Source organism: Salvelinus alpinus, chromosome 10 (assembly GCF_045679555.1).
Source record: "Salvelinus alpinus chromosome 10, SLU_Salpinus.1, whole genome shotgun sequence".
NCBI classification, from domain to species: domain Eukaryota; kingdom Metazoa; phylum Chordata; class Actinopteri; order Salmoniformes; family Salmonidae; genus Salvelinus; species Salvelinus alpinus.
The window spans coordinates 56,015,947-56,035,560 of NC_092095.1; the positions used below are offsets into that span (position 1 = coordinate 56,015,947).

At 42.6% G+C, this 19,614-nt stretch overlaps 2 protein-coding genes across 3 annotated transcripts in view; both read left to right on the forward strand.

Moving 5' to 3' along the window:
• LOC139532298 (unconventional myosin-X-like) overlaps positions 1 to 7,591 on the forward strand; it is a 62,899-nt gene extending 55,308 nt beyond the window's left edge. For both annotated transcript variants that reach the window (XM_071329733.1, XM_071329732.1), the window contains exons 31-40: positions 1 to 179; positions 406 to 554; positions 910 to 1,058; positions 1,861 to 2,068; positions 2,835 to 2,971; positions 3,038 to 3,161; positions 3,321 to 3,638; positions 3,928 to 4,104; positions 4,218 to 4,409; positions 4,598 to 7,591. The exon at positions 1 to 179 is cut by the window's left edge and continues 94 nt beyond it. In XM_071329733.1, the coding sequence (XP_071185834.1) occupies positions 1 to 179; positions 406 to 554; positions 910 to 1,058; positions 1,861 to 2,068; positions 2,835 to 2,971; positions 3,038 to 3,161; positions 3,321 to 3,638; positions 3,928 to 4,104; positions 4,218 to 4,409; positions 4,598 to 4,702 (1,738 nt within the window). In that variant the 3' untranslated portion in view covers positions 4,703 to 7,591. The remainder of the gene's footprint in view (positions 180 to 405; positions 555 to 909; positions 1,059 to 1,860; positions 2,069 to 2,834; positions 2,972 to 3,037; positions 3,162 to 3,320; positions 3,639 to 3,927; positions 4,105 to 4,217; positions 4,410 to 4,597) is intronic.
• A 138-nt stretch (positions 7,592 to 7,729) lies between these two features.
• On the forward strand, positions 7,730 to 18,410 carry LOC139532299 (pituitary tumor-transforming gene 1 protein-interacting protein-like). Its single transcript, XM_071329734.1, has 7 exons — positions 7,730 to 8,253; positions 10,797 to 10,849; positions 12,809 to 12,917; positions 12,982 to 13,084; positions 16,250 to 16,315; positions 16,770 to 16,816; positions 16,943 to 18,410. The coding sequence occupies exons 1-7, from the start codon at positions 8,163 to 8,165 to the stop codon at positions 16,978 to 16,980; spliced, it is 507 nt and encodes a 168-aa protein (XP_071185835.1). The 5' UTR covers positions 7,730 to 8,162; the 3' UTR covers positions 16,981 to 18,410.
• The last annotated feature ends 1,204 nt before the right edge of the window (positions 18,411 to 19,614 follow it).

The window sequence follows — 19,614 nt, forward strand, 5'->3', positions numbered from 1 at the left end:
GGCAGTGATAGACAGCAAGACACCCATAGAAACACCGACACTACAGCTCATCAGAGATATCAAGGACAGCAGTCTGAACCCTGAGGCGGTGGAGCAGACCTACAGGAGGAATCCCATCCTCAGATACACTCAGCACCCTCTACACTCCCCCCTACTGCCACTACCTTACGGAGAAGTCAGTAAGTAGAGTGGACCTGTCACTTCCTGGTAATCCTCCTTGTACTGTCACTTCCTGGTAATCCTCCTGATACTGTCACTGATTTGAACATGAATGGATTTGACGATAACTTTTCTTTCCTTCTCTCCCCCTCCTCCCTCCTTTCCTCTCTCCCTCTCCCCCCTCCATCCCTTCCTCTCCTCTCCTCCCCCTCCTTTCATCTCCCCCTCCCCTCCTCTCCCCTCCAGTCCAGAGACAGCAGGGCTATGCCAGTCTTCAGGATGAAGCGATCCGAGTGTTTAACTCTCTTCAGGAGATGGAGACTCTGGCAGACCCTGTTCCTATCATACGGGGGGTACTGCAGACCTGTCAGGACCTGAGACCTCTCCGAGACGAGGTACACACACATGGGCACACACATCATATGAGCACATACACTCTTAGAAAAAAAGGTGCTATCGAGAACCTTAAAGGGTTCTTCGGGTGTCCCCATAGTAGAACCCTTTGAAGAACCCTTTTTGGTTCCAGGTAGAACCCTTTCCACATGGAATCCAAAATGGTTCTACCTGGAACCAAAAAGGGTTATCTTATGGGGACAGCTGAAGAACGCTTTTGAAACCCTCTTTTCTAAGATTGTATACTTGTGCACATACAGGCACACACACACACACACACACACATACACACATACACAGGCGCATACGCATACAAACACTCTCCTACTCAATGACTGTCTTTACCGCTCTCTCCAGGTATACTGTCAGGTGATCAAGCAGACCAATCACGTGCCTCAGCCCAATCAGCCCAATCAGCGGGCTCATTGGCACCTCCTCACCTGTATGAGCTGTACCTTCCTCCCAAGCCGGACCATCCTCAGATACCTACGCTTCCACCTCAAAAGGTGTGTGTGTGTGTGTGTGTGTGTGTGTGTGTGTGTGTGTGTGTGTGTGTGTGTGTGTGTGTGTGTGTGTGTGTGTGTGTGTGTGTGTGTATTCCCAAGAGGTGAGTGCATGTCCCAGGTGTTAGGTTCTAAATAAACCCAGTTAAAACTAACGGAGAACTAGGAAAAGCTCAAACCAAGTTTATTCACCTAATGGGTCAAACAGCTGAACAGACAAAGACATGTTCCCACCAGAACAAGTAAATATACCCCACTTCAGGTGAAGTCTCTTCCTTTTCTCTAAACATGACTTCTTTGTTGCTAGGCAGGAAGTTAAGTGATGTGGGTAATAAACTGTTCCTTCTCCCTTCATGTGACCCGACCTGACCTCAGCCCACAATTCCTCACTAATCCACAGCTATCCACCCTTATCAGTGACCGCAACCATGTGATTGGCTTTCCCTTACTCAGTAACATTCCAAGCCCCTGGCTCATATCCAGCCTTTAATTGACCCCGCCATTTTACATTCCTCCTCCAGATAACCATTCACTTCTGGTGTAGCAAGTACTTCAAATTACAACCCAACAACTGAAACTAGATTGTGGCCCTTCTCCTTTCCATTGGATACCCGATGTCAAACAATAACATGTTCTGACAGAACGTAAAGGTTCTGCATTCCCCTCTCTCCCTCAGTACCATGAACAAGGATATGTCAAGTTTAGAAGTCAGAACCCATCACAGGTATAGATATTTTTTATTAGTGTGTGTGTGTGTATTATGTGTGTGTGTGTATCATGACTGTCTCTGTGTGTGTTCTCCCAGGGTGCGAGAGCATTTCCCCAACACAGAGATTGAGCGTTATTCTGCTTTTATCAACGAGTCTCTGAAGAAGACCAAGACCAGGGACTTTATTCCGTCTCAGGAGGAGATCGTGGCCCTACTGGTGAGGCAGGAGATGACAACTACAGTCTACTGCCATGGAGGAGGCTCCTGCAAGATCTCCATCAATTCACACACCACCGCTGGAGAGGTACACACACACACATATACTGCCAGACATACACTCACTGTACAAAACATTAAGAACACCTGCTCTTTGCATGACATAGACTGACCAGGTGAAAGCTATGATCCCTTATTGATGTCACTTGTTAAATCCACTTCAATCGGTGTAGATGAAGGGGAGGAGACAAGTTAAGGAAGGATTTTTAAGCCTTAAGACTATTGAGACATGGATTGTGTATGTGTGCCATTCAGAGGGTGAAGGGGCATGGCAAAATATTTAAGTGCCTTTGAACAGGGTACGGTAGGTAGTAGGTGGCAGGCGCACCGGTTTTTGTCAAGAACTGCAACGCTGCTGGGTTTTTCACACTCAACAGTTTTTTTTATGTGTATCAAGAATGGTCCACCACCCAAAGGACATCCAGCCAACTTGACACAACTGTGGGAAGCATTAGAGTCAACATGGGCCAGCATCCCTGTGGAACGCTTTCGACACCTTGTAGAGTCCATGGCCCGACAAATTGAGTCTGTTCTGAGGGCAACTCAATATTAGGAAGGTGTTCATAATGTTTGGTGTACTCCGTGTATACACATGCACACATACGCACTCACACGTCTCTGTAACATCTCTCCTTTGTATGTGTGTGTGTGTGTGTGTGTGTGTGTGTGTGTGTGTGTGTGTGTGTGTGTGTGTGTGTGTGTGTGTGTGTGTGTGTGTGTGTGTGTGTGTGTGTGTGTGTGTGTGTGTGTGTGTGTGTGTGTGTGTGTGTGTGTGTGTGTGTGTGTGTGTATAGGTGGTGGAGAAGTTGATCCGCGGCCTGGCCATGGAGGACAGTAGGAATCTGTTCTCTCTGTTTGAGCACAACAAGGTGACGGACCGAGCTCTGGAGAGCAGGGTCATCGTGGCTGACGTCCTGGCCAAGTTTGAGAGGTACGTAACGTGTGTGTGTGTGTGAGCGTGTGTGTGTGTTGCTAACCCTATCTGTGTGTATTCCAGGCTGTCAGGGACTGAGGAGGAGGAGGAGGAAGGACAGTGGAGACTCTATTTTAAACTTTACTGTTTCCTCGACATGGAGAGCATGCCTAAGGAGGGGGTCGAATTTGCCTTCATGTTTGAGCAGGTGAGTACATACAGACACACACACACAGACACACAGACACACATACACACACACTCCTTGTCCTACTCCGTCTCACTCAAATTCAATAAATGTCTCTCTCTCACTCTCCCCCTCCTTCTCTCCCCCCTTTTGACACCCCCTCCTCCCTCCTCCCTTCAGGCCCATGAGTCTCTGATTAGTGGTCACTTCCCGGCCCCAGAGGAAACTTTGCAGCAGCTAGCCGCTTTACGACTACAGTATCTCCATGGAGACGGGGCCAGCCGCGCTGGGTGGAGCCTCGGTACTGTTTACCCAATAGGGCGCCTCCGCTCGCGCATCTTCCACTCCACCAAACAGGGAGGCGCGGCAGGAGGAGAGGGAGGAGGAGGGCAGGTGGGAAGTGTCAAGGGGGACGGGCAGGATAGAAGGAGAACCCCCAGCTTCCTGGATGGAAGTCTGAGGCGCAGCTTCAAGACGGGCTCGCTGAAGAAACAGAAGGTGGCGATGGGCACACACACAAACACACAATGCATTTGCATAAAACATGCATACACACGTGCTGACATCACTACTGCAATATTTTTCCTAGCTGTAGTTCTCAATATGTCCCATAGATGGCGCCTCTCGTAAATCACACATGATCATCTATTGACTGGGGCATCGCATATTCCATACAGAGATATCTTGCCCTATCGCCTCTGATTGGGTTTGGGATGGATTGATTTGTTGGTTAATTTATTGATTGAATAATTGATTGAATGATAAATATGTTTGTAATCCTGTCCAGGAGGAAGAGGGGCAGCAGGTAGAGATGTGGGTGAAGGAGGAGACATCGGCCATCAGAGCCCATGTTCTGGATAAATGGACCAAGTTACAGGGGCTCGCCCAGCACCAGGCTCTGCTCAAATACATGTCCATCGTCAAAGAGTGGCCCGGATATGGCTCTACACTGTTCGACGTGGAGGTGTGTGTGTGTGTGTGTGTGTTTTGTGTGTGGACCTTTGTGTTTTACTTCTATCTCATCCTCCCCTCCCTCTCCTCCTCTCTCCGCTTCTCCTCCCTCTCTCTCCCCTGCAGTGTAAGGAAGGAGGTTTCCCCCATGACCTGTGGCTGGGTGTGAGTGCTGACAACCTGTCTGTGTATAAGAGAGGGGAACCCAAACCTCTGCAGACGTTCCAGTATGAGCAGATCACCTTCTTTGGAGCTCCACAACCCTGCACCTACCAGATCACTGTCGACGGCAACGACTTGTTCTTCCACACTCCATTGGTAAACACACACACATATTCTGGAACACACACACACACACACGCATGCATGCATCAGTCACAACAAAAACAACCTCACACAATGGAAGAGTGAATCCCGAATATACTGCACAAAGACACTGATGTGTTCTCTCTCTCTCTCTCTCTCTCTCTCTCTTTCTCTCTTTCTCTCTCTCTCTCTCTCTGCAGGTGATGGAGATTGCTAAGATCATGAAAGCCTACATCAACATGATGGTGAAGAAACGCTGCAGCATCATGTCTGTCTCCAGCGTCGCCAGCACCTTTGTCAGGTGATCAACCAGCAGCCAGTCAGAGCCCTCTATTCAACAGTACAGGCCTATCAGAGAGAGGCAGGAAGTGGATACAATCCACGGATTGGTCGGTCAATTGTTTTTTGGTGGAGTCAGCTGATCTTGGAGAGGGGTAACCACAAAACAGTGGACAGTCAGGGATCTAAAATGGCATCCGATTTCACAAAACGAAAAGGGGATGGACACTGCAGCTAACTATTCTAGACTTGGGAATTGGGTGGATTGGGTTAAATATCTGTTTGTTAACAATGAGCATGGAAAATGACCCATTTTGGGGAGGACAACTCCAGCACCTCCCAACCCCCAGTTACCCTGCATGTCACTGTCTTACAGACAGCAGGTCCAGCGAGCACATTCTAACTCAACCTTACTTCATCTATATCTTATCTTATTATTACTTATTACTCTCTCTCTCCTCTGTCATCCGTCTCTCTGTTCTCTCTGGACCAAACCCATACCAACGACAAGCACAATAGCCCAGTCAAGCCATACCACCCGCAAAGCCCTGTCGCCCCCTTCTCAACCCCAATAACACACCCCCAGTCGCAGTCCCAACACACTGCCAGCTAGGAGAGATCAAATGAAGCCTGTTACTATTTATATCTTCCTTCCTCTGTCTCTTACCCTCTCTCCCCCATTTCATATAACTCTCTCTTTCTCTGTCTGTGTGTCCCCTATTTTGCCTGCTTCACTCTCTTTACAGTTAAGTGTTAATTTATTCTCTGTTGCTTGCTTGCTTCCTTTCCTCTCTCTTTCTCTCACTCAATCTCTCGTTCATCTGCTGTTACCGTGGTGACTGAGATAAAGGACTCACTGTGTTTTGTGTTTTCATCTCGGGGTCAAATCAGAAAATCAGGTCCCTTCTTCATCAGACTGCACAGTACTTACTTCCTGTGTCAAAGGATGTGACATCACATATGGTCAAAGGAAGTGTCCTCATACAAACCCCCTCAGAGAACCAGGGCTGGAGGCCCATCCAGGGCCTTTTCCCCGGATCATCCTGACTCAGAGGCTCTTTCAAGGGGTAGCTGTCTGTCTCGGTCTGGGGGGAGGCTCCATGGGAGGAGAATGAAAAATGTTGACTACAAGATCAACCAAGGGAGATTGAGAGAGCTTTCTCCTATAATATGTCTACATACTATAAACATCACATATATTACATATTCATGTCCAACCTACACGTACACACATACACTAATCAAACACTTATCGTTTTTGTATATCCCACCCATAGGAACCCTACATAGATTTTGGTGGTCACTGTACTGTATGTATATAAATACCATTATAAATGCCATTTGATAAATTTATTGTATGTGTAAACTAAATGCGAATGATCAGAGATATTCACTGCTGTATGTCTAATATGCCAACGCACCCTTATTCACTAGCAGTGCCATCTGACTAAATCACAGATATATAGAGGGGTTTCACTTCTTGATGTAGAATGGGTAGAGTTCAGTCGCGGCGGCCATATTGGTAGGGCGGTTTGGGATGGTTGCCTACATGCGTTTCTCTGTGCTCTAGTGAAATGTAGCCTTCGTATCAACCTTCTGGCTCACGTTTCCATATCGGTGGGTACTTTTTTTTTTAAACATGAGGAATCTACAATCTTGTCTTCTCTACCCATTCTGTTTCTATGCTATGTGACTGCTCTCCAGTTCATGTGTGAATAGAACCTGTTTTAAGTCATGTGACTAGTGTACTGTACGTTCCCAGTGTCTCCCCTCCTGCAGTGCTGTGTTTGGAACGCTACCGTGAGCGTGTGTATCTGTGTCATAATGCAAGTGACTAACTAACTACCACACCGGGGGAAGAAGGGAACCATATGAAAAAAAGAAAGAAAGTGTGTTGTTGAGAAATAAGAGTATTATGTATCTGGGTAACCTTTATAAGAGAATGGTGTTGTGATTGTGATTTTAAATGGGGAAGAGTTTGGGAATGGAGGAAGGGAGGGAGAGGGGAGGATGGGGTATTTATTTGTTATAATTATTGCAGAGGGAGGGAGGGGATATGGTTACAGTATGGAATTCTGTGAAAGAAGAGAAGATCACACATTGAGGAGGTATGCTTCTAGGGAATAGGAATTCAGAATTCTGGGAACATGGGGATTTTGTTTGTTTCTGACTGTGTGTCGTCACTGCTTGTGGGCCTAAGCCCCCTGGGGGACCAGTCTATAGAATCAGAATTATTGGAAAAGACATTCCAATTCAGAACAACATTCCATCCTGTGTCCCAGTGGACCATTTGGAATGACTGAAAAATCCAGTTTTTGCGGGCCAGTGTAGCCTATATGAATACATGTTTTTGGCAGACAGGTCGGAATGTCAATTATCGTCAAATCCAGTGAAATTCGGGAACTGTGTCCTATCTAGGTATTCTCTTTCAATGGCCCTGCCTCACACACTGCTAGTACACTGATCCAAGGCACTGGAAGTTGCTGAAGGGAAGAAGGCTCATAATATTGGCTGGAACTGAGCAAAAGGAATGGCATCAAACACATGGAAACCATGTATTTGATACCATTCCATTGATTTTGCTCCATTACCACAAGCCCATCCTCCCCACTTAAGGTGCCACCAACCTCCTGTGATCTAAGCTCAGTTTTGCGTTACACACCCAAATGGTAAGGGTAAGCTGATCCTAGATCTGTGTCTATGAGCAACCTCTATACCGGGATCCTTTTCCAGCCGCAGGCGGCCAGAGTAGGGCCTGACTGTAATCTGTCATGGTTCATATTAATTATTATCATTATATATTGAAACATTGTGATTGTTTTGAGAGAAAAAAGAGAAAGAGAGAGAAAATTGTTGTTGTTCTTTTTTTGTAACTGGCTTTACAAACTTATGCTTTAATAAATTATCGGAAATTGTCCAGTCTTCTCTTCTATACACGCACGCACGCACGCAGCCACACACTTACGCACGCGCACACAGCTAACATGATTGTTCTATTTCAGCTAGGGTGACCACATAATGGTCCATATTTAAAATACACAAATGCGGGACAACGGAATGTTTTTGCGGGCCAGTGCAGCCTACATGAATACATGTTTCTGGCAGACAGTTCGAAATGTCAATTATCATCAAATGAATAGGAAGTCTGACTGAAATACGCAACAAATCTAACTTTTTTGGTAAATTAGTGGTGTTTTAATTTGTTGATAAAATACGGGACAGCAGACAAATGGCCAACATTTGGGACTGTCCCGTATTCTGGGACATGTGGTCACCCTAATTCCACATGTCATTGGTTGGGCGCGCGCGGGGAGAAAGGAGGACAGACCTTTTTGCTTTATCTCAACATCACTTCAAGGGTTTATTTTATTTAAACGGATTGCCTCTCTCGGTGTTGTTACTTAAATAAGACAACTTTTTCAACTCAAGAGTAGCGCCATACACGACGGGATATTTTACTGTCAGATTTAAAAGTTTCAATAAAAGATGGATTTGAGGAGTTTAGTAGGCCTACCTGCTGTTCTGCTACTCTTCGGTTTAGTCGCTGTGTTCGCGCAAACTGCCGCACCAAGGATAGGTGAGTTAGTGACACTTATTTTGTTGTTTTTCTTAACCATTGATTTATTGTCGCTTATAGATTATTTTGATCTATATGACAACATTATATTATAGTTAATTATGTTGGCTCTAGTTAGTCTATGACGTTAATCACCGAAAATACAGCTGGTAGTGGAGTTCTCAAACCAGAATGTCCCCGATTTCACGTTGTAGCCTATTTCACAGTGACTTTGCCTTTAGGTAAAACAGAAAATGACTTAATGCTTGTTTTCAGTTCCTTTATAATGGTGTAATTTATACTTTCATCAACCTCAACATTTATATTATTATATTCAGATAATGTCTCTTTCATTTCAAGTGTCATTAGTACATTAGTAACGTATTTGGCCTTTTCACTGTTAGGGAGTTGGCTCTTGCTTTCTGCTAAATGCTTGTGTAACTGAAACCTTTTAGCAGAAACGTTGGAGTGTTTTCAGTTCCTTCTCAGACACATTTCAGTAGCTATAATCGTGACTGGCTGGCCCATTTAACTGTTAAGTGTTTGGGTGAAACCAGTTAAAGTGTCCAAAGAGACACCTGTTCCATGTCTTGGAAGAATCCTTTAGCCTTTTAGCCCCATAGAAACCAGACTACCAGGCTTCCCCTTCTTATCTGGAGCCATAGAACTAACAGAATGTACACAAACAATTCTGTGGAATCATACAGTCAAACAACAAATGGAAATATCTTCAGTAGGCTAGGTCTTGCTGCCAGTGAGAAGGCTTTATTACTGCCTCGAACTGCAGTTATTTAGTATTAGAGGTCGACCGATTATGATTTTTCAACGCTGATACCGATTATTGGAGGACCAAAAAAAGCCGATACCGATTAATCGCCGACTTTTATTTATTTATTTCTAATAAAGACAATTACAACAATACTGAATGAACACTTATTTTAACTTAATATAATACATCAATAAAATCAATTTAGCCTCAAATAAATAATGAAAGTGTTGGAGAAGAAAGTAAAAGTGCAATATGTGCCATGTAAGAAAGCTAACGTTTAAGTTCCTTGCTCAGAACATGAGAACATATGAAAGCTGGTGGTTCCTTTTAACATGAGTCTTCAATATTCCCAGGTAAGAGGTTTTAGGTTGTAGTTATTATAGGAATTATAGGACTAATTCTCTCTATACGATTTGTATTTCATATACCTTTGACTATTGGATGTTCTTATAGGCACTTTAGTATTGCCAGTGTAACAGTATAGCTTCCATCCCTCTCCTCGCCGCTACCTGGGCTCGAACCAGGAACACATCGACAACAGCCACCCTCGAAGCAGCGTTACCCATGCAGAGCAAGGGGAACAACTACTCCAAGTCTCAGAGCGAGTGACGTTTGAAACGCTGTTAGCGCGCACCCCGCTAACTAGCTAGCCATTTCACATCGGTTACACCAGCCTAATCTCGGGAGTTGATAGGCTTGAATTCATAAACAGCAGAGCTGCTGGCAAAACGCACGAAAGTGCTGCTTGAATGAATGCTTACGAGCCTGCTGGTGCCCACCATCGCTCAGTCAGACTGCTCTATCAAATCATATACTTAATTATAATATAATAACACACAGAAATACGAGCCTTAGGTCATTAATATGGTCGAATCCGGAAACTATCATCTCGAAAACAAAACATTTATTCTTTCAGTGAAATACGGAACCCCGTTACGTATTTTATCTAATGGGTTGCATCCATAAGTCTAAATATTCCTGTTACATTGCACAACCTTCAAAGTTATGTCATAATTACGTAAAATTCTGGCAAATTAGTTCGCAATGAGCCAGGCGGCCCAAACTGTTGCATATACCCTGACTCTGCGTGCAATGAACGCAAGAGAAGTGACACAATTTCACCTGGTTAATATTGCCTGCTAACCTGGATTTCTTTTAGCTAAATATGCAGGTTTAAAAAATATATACTTCTGTGTATTGATTTTAATAAAGGCATTGATGTTTATGATTAGGTACACGTTGGAGCAACGACAGTCCTTTTTCGCGAATGCGCACTGCATCGATTATATGCAACGCAGGACACGCTAGATAAACTAGTAATATCATCAACCATGTGTAGTTATAACTAGTGATTATGATTGATTGATTGATTGTTTTTTATAAGATAAGTTTAATGCTAGCTAGCAACGTACCTTGGCTTCTTACTGCATTCGCGTAACAGGCGGGCTCCTCGTGAGGCAGGTGGTTAGAGCTTTGGACTAGTTAACCGTAAGGTTGCAAGATTGAATCCCTGAGCTGACAAGGTAAAAATCTGTCGTTCTGCCCCTGAACAAGGCAGTTAACCCACCGTTCCTAGGCCGTCATTGAAAATAAGAATGTGTTCTTAACTGACTTGCCTAGTTAAATAAAGGTGTAAAAAAAAAAAAAAAATGACAAAATCGCAGTCCAAAATTACCTATTTCCGATTGTTATGAAAACTTGAAATCGTCCGACCTCTATTTAGTATGTTATGAACTACTGATCTAATGTTTTTTTTCTCCCCTCAATCAACTTGTTTTCTCTCCCTCCCTCTCAGTGTGTGAGACTAAGAATGGAACAAGCTGTGAGGAATGTCTAACGATTGTGACGGTGAGTCTGGGATTAGTCTAGCACGCGAGTGAGGCACACTTTGGGTTTCCTGGTCCTGATTCCCTCACTATACCTCCTGCTCATGGGTCTAACAGGGTCACAAATGTGTTCTGGTGCGCATGAATCAGCATATCAGCTCCACTGTCCACACCTGTCAGACAGGTCGGGGGACAAACTTAACACACACCTCTCTCTCTCTGCCCTCATTTCTCTCTCTGCATCCCTCCATCCTTGGCATTGTGAACTCTATACCTGCCAATCCTGAAACCCCTACCCATTTATAGTTCACATATACAGTTGAAGTCGGAAGTTTACATTGACTTAGGTTGGAGTCATTAAAACTAGTTTTTCAACCACTCCACAAATTTCTTGTAAACAGACTATAGTTTTGCCAAATCTGTTAGGACATCTACTTTGTGCATGACACAAGTAATTTTTCCAACAATTGTTCAGACTAATTATTTCACTTATAATTCACTGTATCACAATTCCAGTGAATCAGAAGTTTACATACACTAAATTGACTGTGCCTTTAAACAGCTTGGAAAATTCCAGAAAATTATGTTTTGGCTTTAGAAGCTTCTGATAGGATAATTGACATAATTTGAGTGAATTGAAGGTGTACCTGTGGATGTATTTCAAGGCCTACCTTCAAACTCAGTGCCTCTGCTTGACATCATGGGAAAATCAAAAGAAGTCAGCCAAGACCTCAGGAAAAAAAATTGTAGACCTCCACAAGTCAGGTTCATCCTTGTGAGCAATTTCCAAACGCCTGAAGGTACCACGTTTTCTGTACAAACAATAGTGCGCAAGTATAAACACCATGGGACCACGCAGCCGTCATACCACTCAGGAAGGAGACGTGTTCTGTCTCCTAGAGATGAATGTACTTTGGTGCGAAAAGTGCAAATCAATCCCAGAACAACAGCAAAGGACCTTGTGAAGATGCTGGAGGAAACAGGTACAAAGTATCTATATCCACAGAAAAAACGAGTCCTATTTCGACATAACCTGAAAGGCCATTCAGCAAGGAAGAAGCCACTGCTCCAAAACCGCCATAAAAAAGCCAGACTGCGGTTTGCAACTGCACATGGGAACAAAGATCGTACTTTTCTGAGAAATGTCCTCTGGTCTGATGAAACAAAAATAGAACTGTTTGGCTATAATGTCCATTGTTATGTTTGGAGGAAAAAGGGGAAGGCTTGCAAGCCAAAGAACACCATCCCAAATGTGAAGCACAGGGGTGGCAGCATCATGTTGTGGGGGTGCTTTGCTGCAGGAGGGACTGGTGCACTTCACAAAATATATGGCATCATGAGGAAGGGAAATTATGGGGATATATTGAAGCAACATCTCAAGACGTCAGTCAGGAAGTGAAAGCTTGGTCGCAAATGGGTCTTCCAAATGGACAATGACCTCAAGCATACTTTCAAAGTTGAGGCAAAATGGCTTTAGGACAACAAAGTGAAGGTATTGGAGTGACCATCACAAAGCCCTGACCTCAATCCTATAGAACATTTGTGGGCACAACTGAAAAAGCGTGTGCGAGCAAGGAGACCTACAAACCTGAGTTACACCAGCTCTGTCAGGAGGAATGGGCCAAAATTCACCCAACTTATTGTGGGAAGCTTGTGGAAGGCTACCCAAAACATTTGACCCAAGTTAAACAATTGAAAGGCAATGCTACCAAATACTAATTGAGTGTATGTAAACTTCTGACCCACTGGGAATGTGCTGAAAGAAATAAAAGCTGAAATTAATCATTCTCTACTATTATTCTGACACTTCACATTCTCAAAATAAAAGTGGTGATCCTAACTGACCTAAGACAGGGAATTATTACTAGGATTAAATGTCAGGAATTGTAAAAAACTGAGTTTAAATGTATTTGGCTAAGGTGTATGTAAACTTCCGACTTCAACTTGATTTGCGTTATGTTGACATGTGTGTCTCTCACAGTGCCTGTGGTGTCAGAAGACTAAGATGTGTATCACGTACCCAGTCAACACCATCCTCCCCCCGCACGCCCTCTGCCCCCTCAACGATGCACGCTGGGGACGCTGCTGGGGTAAGAAAACAAACACACGCACACCTCTGCTGGAGTAGGAACTAATGTTGTGTGTGTGTGTCAGTAAATTTCCAGTCCTTGATCATCGCCATGGCGGTGGTGGGTGGAGTCATTATCATCGCCTTCCTGGTCTGCCTCTTCTGCTGCTGCAAGTGTGAACACATCGGGTATAGTGCTTATAACACACTCACACATTGTTGATTTGTGTGGTCTGTTTCCTAAACACATCTCGGTTTGGGATGATATACAGTTGAAGTCGGAAGTTTACATACACCTTAGCCAAATACATTTAAACTCAGTTTTTCACTATTCCTGACATTTAATCCTACTAATAATTCCCTGTCTTAGGTCAGTTAGGATCACCACTTTATTTTAAGAATGTGAAGTGTCAGAATAATAGTAGAGAATTCTTAATTTCAGCTTTTATTTCTTTCAGCACATTCCCAGTGGGTCAGAAGTTTACATACACTCAATTGGTATTTGGTAGCATTGCCTTTCAATTGTTTAACTTGGGTCAAACATTTCGGGTAGCCTTCCACAAGCTTCCCACAATAAGTTGGGTGAATTGTGGCCCATTCCTCCTGACAGAGCTGGTGTAATTGAGTCAGGTTTGTAGGCCTTGCTCACACGTGCTTTTTCAGTTCTGTCCACACATTTTCTACGGGATTGAGGTCAGGGCTTTGATGGCCACTCCAATACCTTGACTTTGTTGTCCTTAAGCCATTTTGCAACAACTTTGGAAGTATGCTTGGGGTCATTGTCCATTTGGACGACCCATTTCTGACCAAGCTTTCACTTCCTGACTGATGTCTTGAGATGTTGCTTCAATATATCCCCATAATTTGCCTTCCTCATGATGCCATCTATTTTTTGAAGTGCATCAGTCCCTCCTGCAGCAAAGCACCCCCACAACATGATGCTGCCACCCCTGTGCTTCACATTTGGGATGGTGTTCCTCGGCTTGCAAGCATCCCCCTTTTTCCTCCAAACATAACGATGGTCATTATGGACAAACAGTTCTATTTTTTTTTTCATCAGACCAGAGGACATTTCTCCAAAAAGTACCATCTTTGTCCCCATGTACAGTTGCAAACCGTTGTCTGGCTTTTTTATGGCGGTTTTGGAGCAGTGGCTTCTTCCTTGCTGAATGGCCTTTCAGGTTATGTCGAAATAGGACTCGTTTTACTGTGGATATAGATACTTTTGTACCTGTTTCCTCCAGCATCTTCACAAGTCCTTTGCTGTTGTTCTGGGATTGATTTGCACTTTTCGCACCAAAGTACGTTCATCTCTAGGAGACAGAACGCGTCTCCTTCCTGAGCGGTATGATGACTGCATGGTCCCATGGTGTTTATACTTGCGCACTATTGTTTGTACAGATGAACGTGGTACCGTCAGGCGTTTGGAAATTGCTCCCAAGGATGAACCAGACTTGTGGAGGTCTACATTTTTGGGGGGCTGGTTGCTTTTGATTTTCCCTTCATGTTAAGCAAGGAGGCATTGCATTTGAAGGTGTAGGCCTTGAAATACATCCACAGGTACACATCCAATTGACTCAAATGATGTCAATTAGCCTATCAAAAGCTTCTAAAGCCATCACATTATTTTCTGGAATGTTTCAAGCTGTTTAAAAGCACAGTCAACTTAGTGTATGTAAACTTCTGACCCACTGGAATTGTGATACAGTGAATTATAAGTGAAATAATCTGTTTGTAAACAATTGTTGGAAAAATTACTTGTCATGCACTAAGTAGATGACCTAACCGACTTGCCAAAATTATAGTTTGTTAACAATACATTTGTGCAGTGGTTAAAAACAAGTTTTATTTTCTCCAACCTAAGTGTATGTAAACTTCTGACTTCAACTGTATATTATTATTTATTTTTAATTTTCGTTGAATGCGTGAGTGTATTTATATACAGTTTCGGCCAAACATATTGGCACCCATGCACTTTTCTTAAATAAGTCGCTATTTCTTATTTGTTTATTCAGATCCCCATTAACTTTTGCCAAAGCAGCAGCGTTTCTTCCTGAGGTCCACAAAAAAACACAAAACATGACACGTAACGAAACAGTGATAGACAAAAAACAGTAACACAAATTTAAAATACAACGATATACAAACAATAGTTCAACAAAATAATAAACAATACAACTAAAACATGATGTGTGTACATGTGTGTGTGTCCCCTTCTAAAATAAGTAAAAAATAAAAACTTCTGGTCTTCACACCTTATTAGATTTTCAACATTGCAGATCCAATTGTATTTTTGTAAACTTAAGTTGACAGTTTTTTTGTTTTTTTAAAAATAAAGACAAATGGCATGGACTAAATTAGTGGCACTCCGGAGCTAATACTTTGTTGCACAGCCTTTGGCCAAGGTAACTGCAGACAAACACGTCTTGTAGCAAGCAATGATTTAACCCACTTTTCAGCAGCAAACTACTCTAATTCTTCAATGTTTGAGGGGTGCCCCCCTCAACTGATGTTTTCAGATCTCTCCATAGGTTTTGGATGTGATTCAAATCTGGACTCTTGGCCGGCCACTCCTGAACATTCCAGCATCTCTTCTTGAACCATTCCTGGGTGTTTTTTCATCTTTGGGGTCGTTGTCCTGCTGGAAGACCCACAACATTCAATGGAGACACAATTTTTGGACACTGGGTTGAACAAAACACCTGATAATCTGCTGATTTCATGATGCCTTGCACACGTTCAAGGCCCCCGGGACCAGAGGCAGCAGAGCAACCCCACAGCATTATCAAATCTCCCACATGTCAGACAAGAGTCCGGAACTGAATCACATCCAAAACCAATGGCGAGATCAGTAGTTGGAGGGAACCCCTCAAACATTTAATTATTAAAACAATTTGCTGCTGAAAAGTGGGCCAAATGCCAGTAGAAAGTTGCAGCAAGCTCATTGGTGGCTTCAAGAAGCGTCTGTCTGCAGTCATCTTGGCCAAAGGCTGTCCAACCAAGTACTAGCTACAGGGTGCCAATTTAGGACCTGCCATTTGTCTTTATTTTCTTAATCAAAATTCTCAACCTAGGTTTACAACAATAAAATTGGTTCTGCAATGTCGAAAATCCAATATCAATGGGGTTTTTTCAATTTCTATTTTTAAAGAAATGGGGAATAATTTAGTGCAAGGGTGCCAATATATTTGGCCTCAACTGTGTAGTGTGTGTGTTTGCTTTGTCATGGTCAACTAGTGTGTAATTATTCACACTCACACACACACACACACGCACTGACCTACCCCATGGACTGACCTCGAGGTACATGTATAAGTACTTATCCGCCCTAACGTGTGTGTGTGTGTGTGCCAGGTCTACGAGGTTCGATGCCAAGATGGAGAGACGGACAAATAAGATGAAGGGAAAGCAGGAAGAGAGGTAAGACGTCATCATGGCACACGAACATCTGTGTTTTTCTCTATGTATGTGAAGCAATTTGCAACTAAAGAATGTGTTTTGTTATTCTAAGTATCAGTATTTACATGGCTGTATGTGTGTGTGTGTTCAGCTGGCCTACTACAAATCCCACAGGGAGATATGGTAAATGTTACCCAGTCAAGCCCTGTGTGTGCTGTATTTGACCTTAGTGTGACTGCGATCAGAACAAGCCCCCAAGTTTATTTTGTTAGTTTCATATCGGTTACAGCCGGGGTGACACAAAATAATTACTGGAACAAACCTTTACATACGTCACAACCAAAGCTAACCGCCCAAACCGGTTTGTGCTCTATTTATGACTTCTTACCTACCTGGCTGGTCTGAAAGGTTGTGCAGTCCTCTTAAAAAAAAACTATGTGTGCGTCTAACCAGCTGGTTGTCTTTGTGTTAATAGAAAGGCAGAGATGAAGATGAGGCATGAAGAAATCAGAACGAAATATGGTATGACTTGAGATACACTCACACAAACACACCACTCCTGTCTGTGGAAAAACACCTTCACTACTCTGATGGAATTTGTTATGGAAGATGATCTCTGACTCCTTTTCTCTCCCCCCCACTTTCCAGGTCTCAGTGGGTCCAACCCGTACTCCAAATTCTCTTGAGCTGATATTTGAACACTGTACTATCAACTGCCTGCCTTCTCTTCACCTCCGACTTTTCAACCAACCCCCCCCCCCCCCCCAAGGACTGTTAACCTTATTGACTGCTCTATGCTCAGCTTACCCTCCCCTAAACCATTAATCATAAAAGTCTTAGAGGTGTTTTAAAGGTTTTGTATAATTTCAGACCGTAGTTTTGAATGTAGCGCTCACAAGCCAAAACGGGTCGCCAAATATTGTGCACAATTGTGTACAACGTCACTTATTTCGTATATGTTACGTCCTGCAAAAAAGATATATAATAATAATTTCCTGCAATTCGTATGATGTTACGAATTCCAATTCGTATAATATGTTACGAATTTGTAAGTGCTTAAGATCCCGTTCAATCTCTTATCCGTTTGAGGAGAATACATGAAACTGACCTTAGATCAAAGTTCTGGGACAACCTGTTATACAACATTATCTGCCCATGTAACATGAACAAAGTATTCAATGAATGCTTAGCTAGAACAAGTTCTACGCTGCTTGGTGAGTGGTGCAGTGCAGAACATGTCTTGCAGTGGAAAGGTGCAGTAGCCTTAGAAACGTACCTTATTTATACCAATCTTCCTTCTGTGACTACTACTGTATTATAAACCCATGATGGTATTTGAGGGTTACTACTTGGTTATAGGAGATCTTGCCTATGCTCTACTTGATTGAGAAGATGCACTCTAGAAAAGTTGACCTTTTCTATGTTGACCATTTCTATGTATATTTATCTTATGGTGATCTATCGGAAATGTGTCCAGTACTCCATCAAACAATAAACTTGTATAGATGTATTGTTATTCTAATTTAAACCAGAATTGTACTTAATGATGCACTATGCAGAAATCCCTCTGCCATTTCCTGCTTGCTAAAATTCTAATAGTTCATCTAATTTCAGTTTGTGACAAAACAAGCAAGTATAGTTTTGAGAATCATTGTACCATCTAAACAGCTGTGGAATATGTTTTCCATATGCTAAGCATAGAAATAATGCACATACAACAGGTCTGCCGCTTCTTAGACTTGCTTTCAAAGAGAGTGACAGATCTATAACTCACATTTCTATGTGAATTTGGTCTGGTTGCCCAAAAAGTTACATATTGCAGCTTTAAATAGGAGGGTATTCAGAAGAGTTGAATACTCAAAATTGCAGATAGAAATGTACCCTACCATATAGAATGTACACACCTTGTAAAATGAGACATAAAGAATGTCAGATCTAAGGAATATATTTCTACCTGTGACAGCTTTCTCATTACAGACACCAGCTACTTTAGTTAGAATCTTGTCAGGCCAAATTAATATTTTTTTTTATTGATGTCAAATTGTGTAATAAACTACCCTTTGTCTGTTGACTGAGCAAATCTATTTTTACTCAAATTAAACTTTCCACTATGTAAGACTTGTCTCTTTGGATCTTTTCAACTCCTAGCTCCTACTATAACCTCTACCTCATATTGAAAAACCCACAACAACCATATCAGACCCGTCATCATAACCTCAATAATAGTAGAGATAAAAAATAAACAGGAATTCCTGCAGTTCTGACTTGATCCTCAATTCTTAATATACTATTTTCATCAAGGATACGTATACTCTTTATTCAAGCATTTTCTATGAGCAGAGCCACAGAGAGAGAGAGAATCTTTCTGGAATTGTAACACAGGCCTCGATCCCTACCCATTCCAATCCTTCCCTTTCTTCCTTAAGAGAGAAATTACATGTTGAGTTGGAGCGCCCCCGGTTGGTCATCAAAGCCATGTTTCTGGTAGTGGATCTCCAGTCTCGTTGCCTATCACCCATCCTCTACTCTCAGTTTGCTTCCATTTGGTTATTAAACGGATTCTGTAATGAATACACCCCATTTCTCTATCCATTATGATGAAGATGGAAGATTTGGCTTGATATCATTTGTATTTTACAACATCATTCTGGTACTCCCTGTACATAGTTGATGTTAATAAATTGTCAGAGTCTCCAGTCACCCAAGTCATAGACTGTTTTCTCTGCTACCGCACATGAAGCGGTACCGGAGTGCCAAGTCTAGGACCAAAAGGCTCTACCCCCAAGCCATAAGACTGCTGAACAATTAATCAAATGCCAACCGTACTATTTACATTGACCCCCCCCATTTGTTTTGTACACTGCTGCGCTGCTACTCGCTGTTTATTATCTATGCATAGTCACTTCACCCCTACCTACCTCGACTAACCTGTACCCCCGCACATCGACTCGGTCCGGTTCCCCGTATACAGCCTCGTTATTATTTTAATGTGTTACTTTTTATTATTTTTTACTTTAGTTTATTTGGTAAATCTTTTTTAAACTCTTCTTGGTCTGCACTGTTGGTTAAGGGCTTGTAAGTACGCATTTCACGGTAAGGTCTACACTTGTTGTATTCAAAAATAATAGTATTCGGCGCATGTGACAAATAACGTTAGATTTTTTAATGTTTATTCATTATTGTTATTCACTGTGTTTCCCTTGTGTCAATATTTAAAGGTTGTATCTTTAACTCTACATTGTTGGAAAAGGACCCGTAAATAATCATTTAATGGTAGTCTACACCTGTGGTTTACGAAGCATGTGACAAATACAATTTGA

Excerpts from the sequence above, each read along its gene's own strand:
- LOC139532299 (XM_071329734.1), top strand. The coding sequence starts at position 8,163 with ATGGATTTGAGGAGTTTAGTAGGCCTACCTGCTGTTCTGCTACTCTTC. Across the intron at positions 16,316-16,769 it reads AAGGGAAAGCAGGAAGAGAG|AAAGGCAGAGATGAAGATGA; the intron begins GTAAGACGTCAT and ends TTGTGTTAATAG. Across the intron at positions 16,817-16,942 it reads AGAAATCAGAACGAAATATG|GTCTCAGTGGGTCCAACCCG; the intron begins GTATGACTTGAG and ends CCCACTTTCCAG.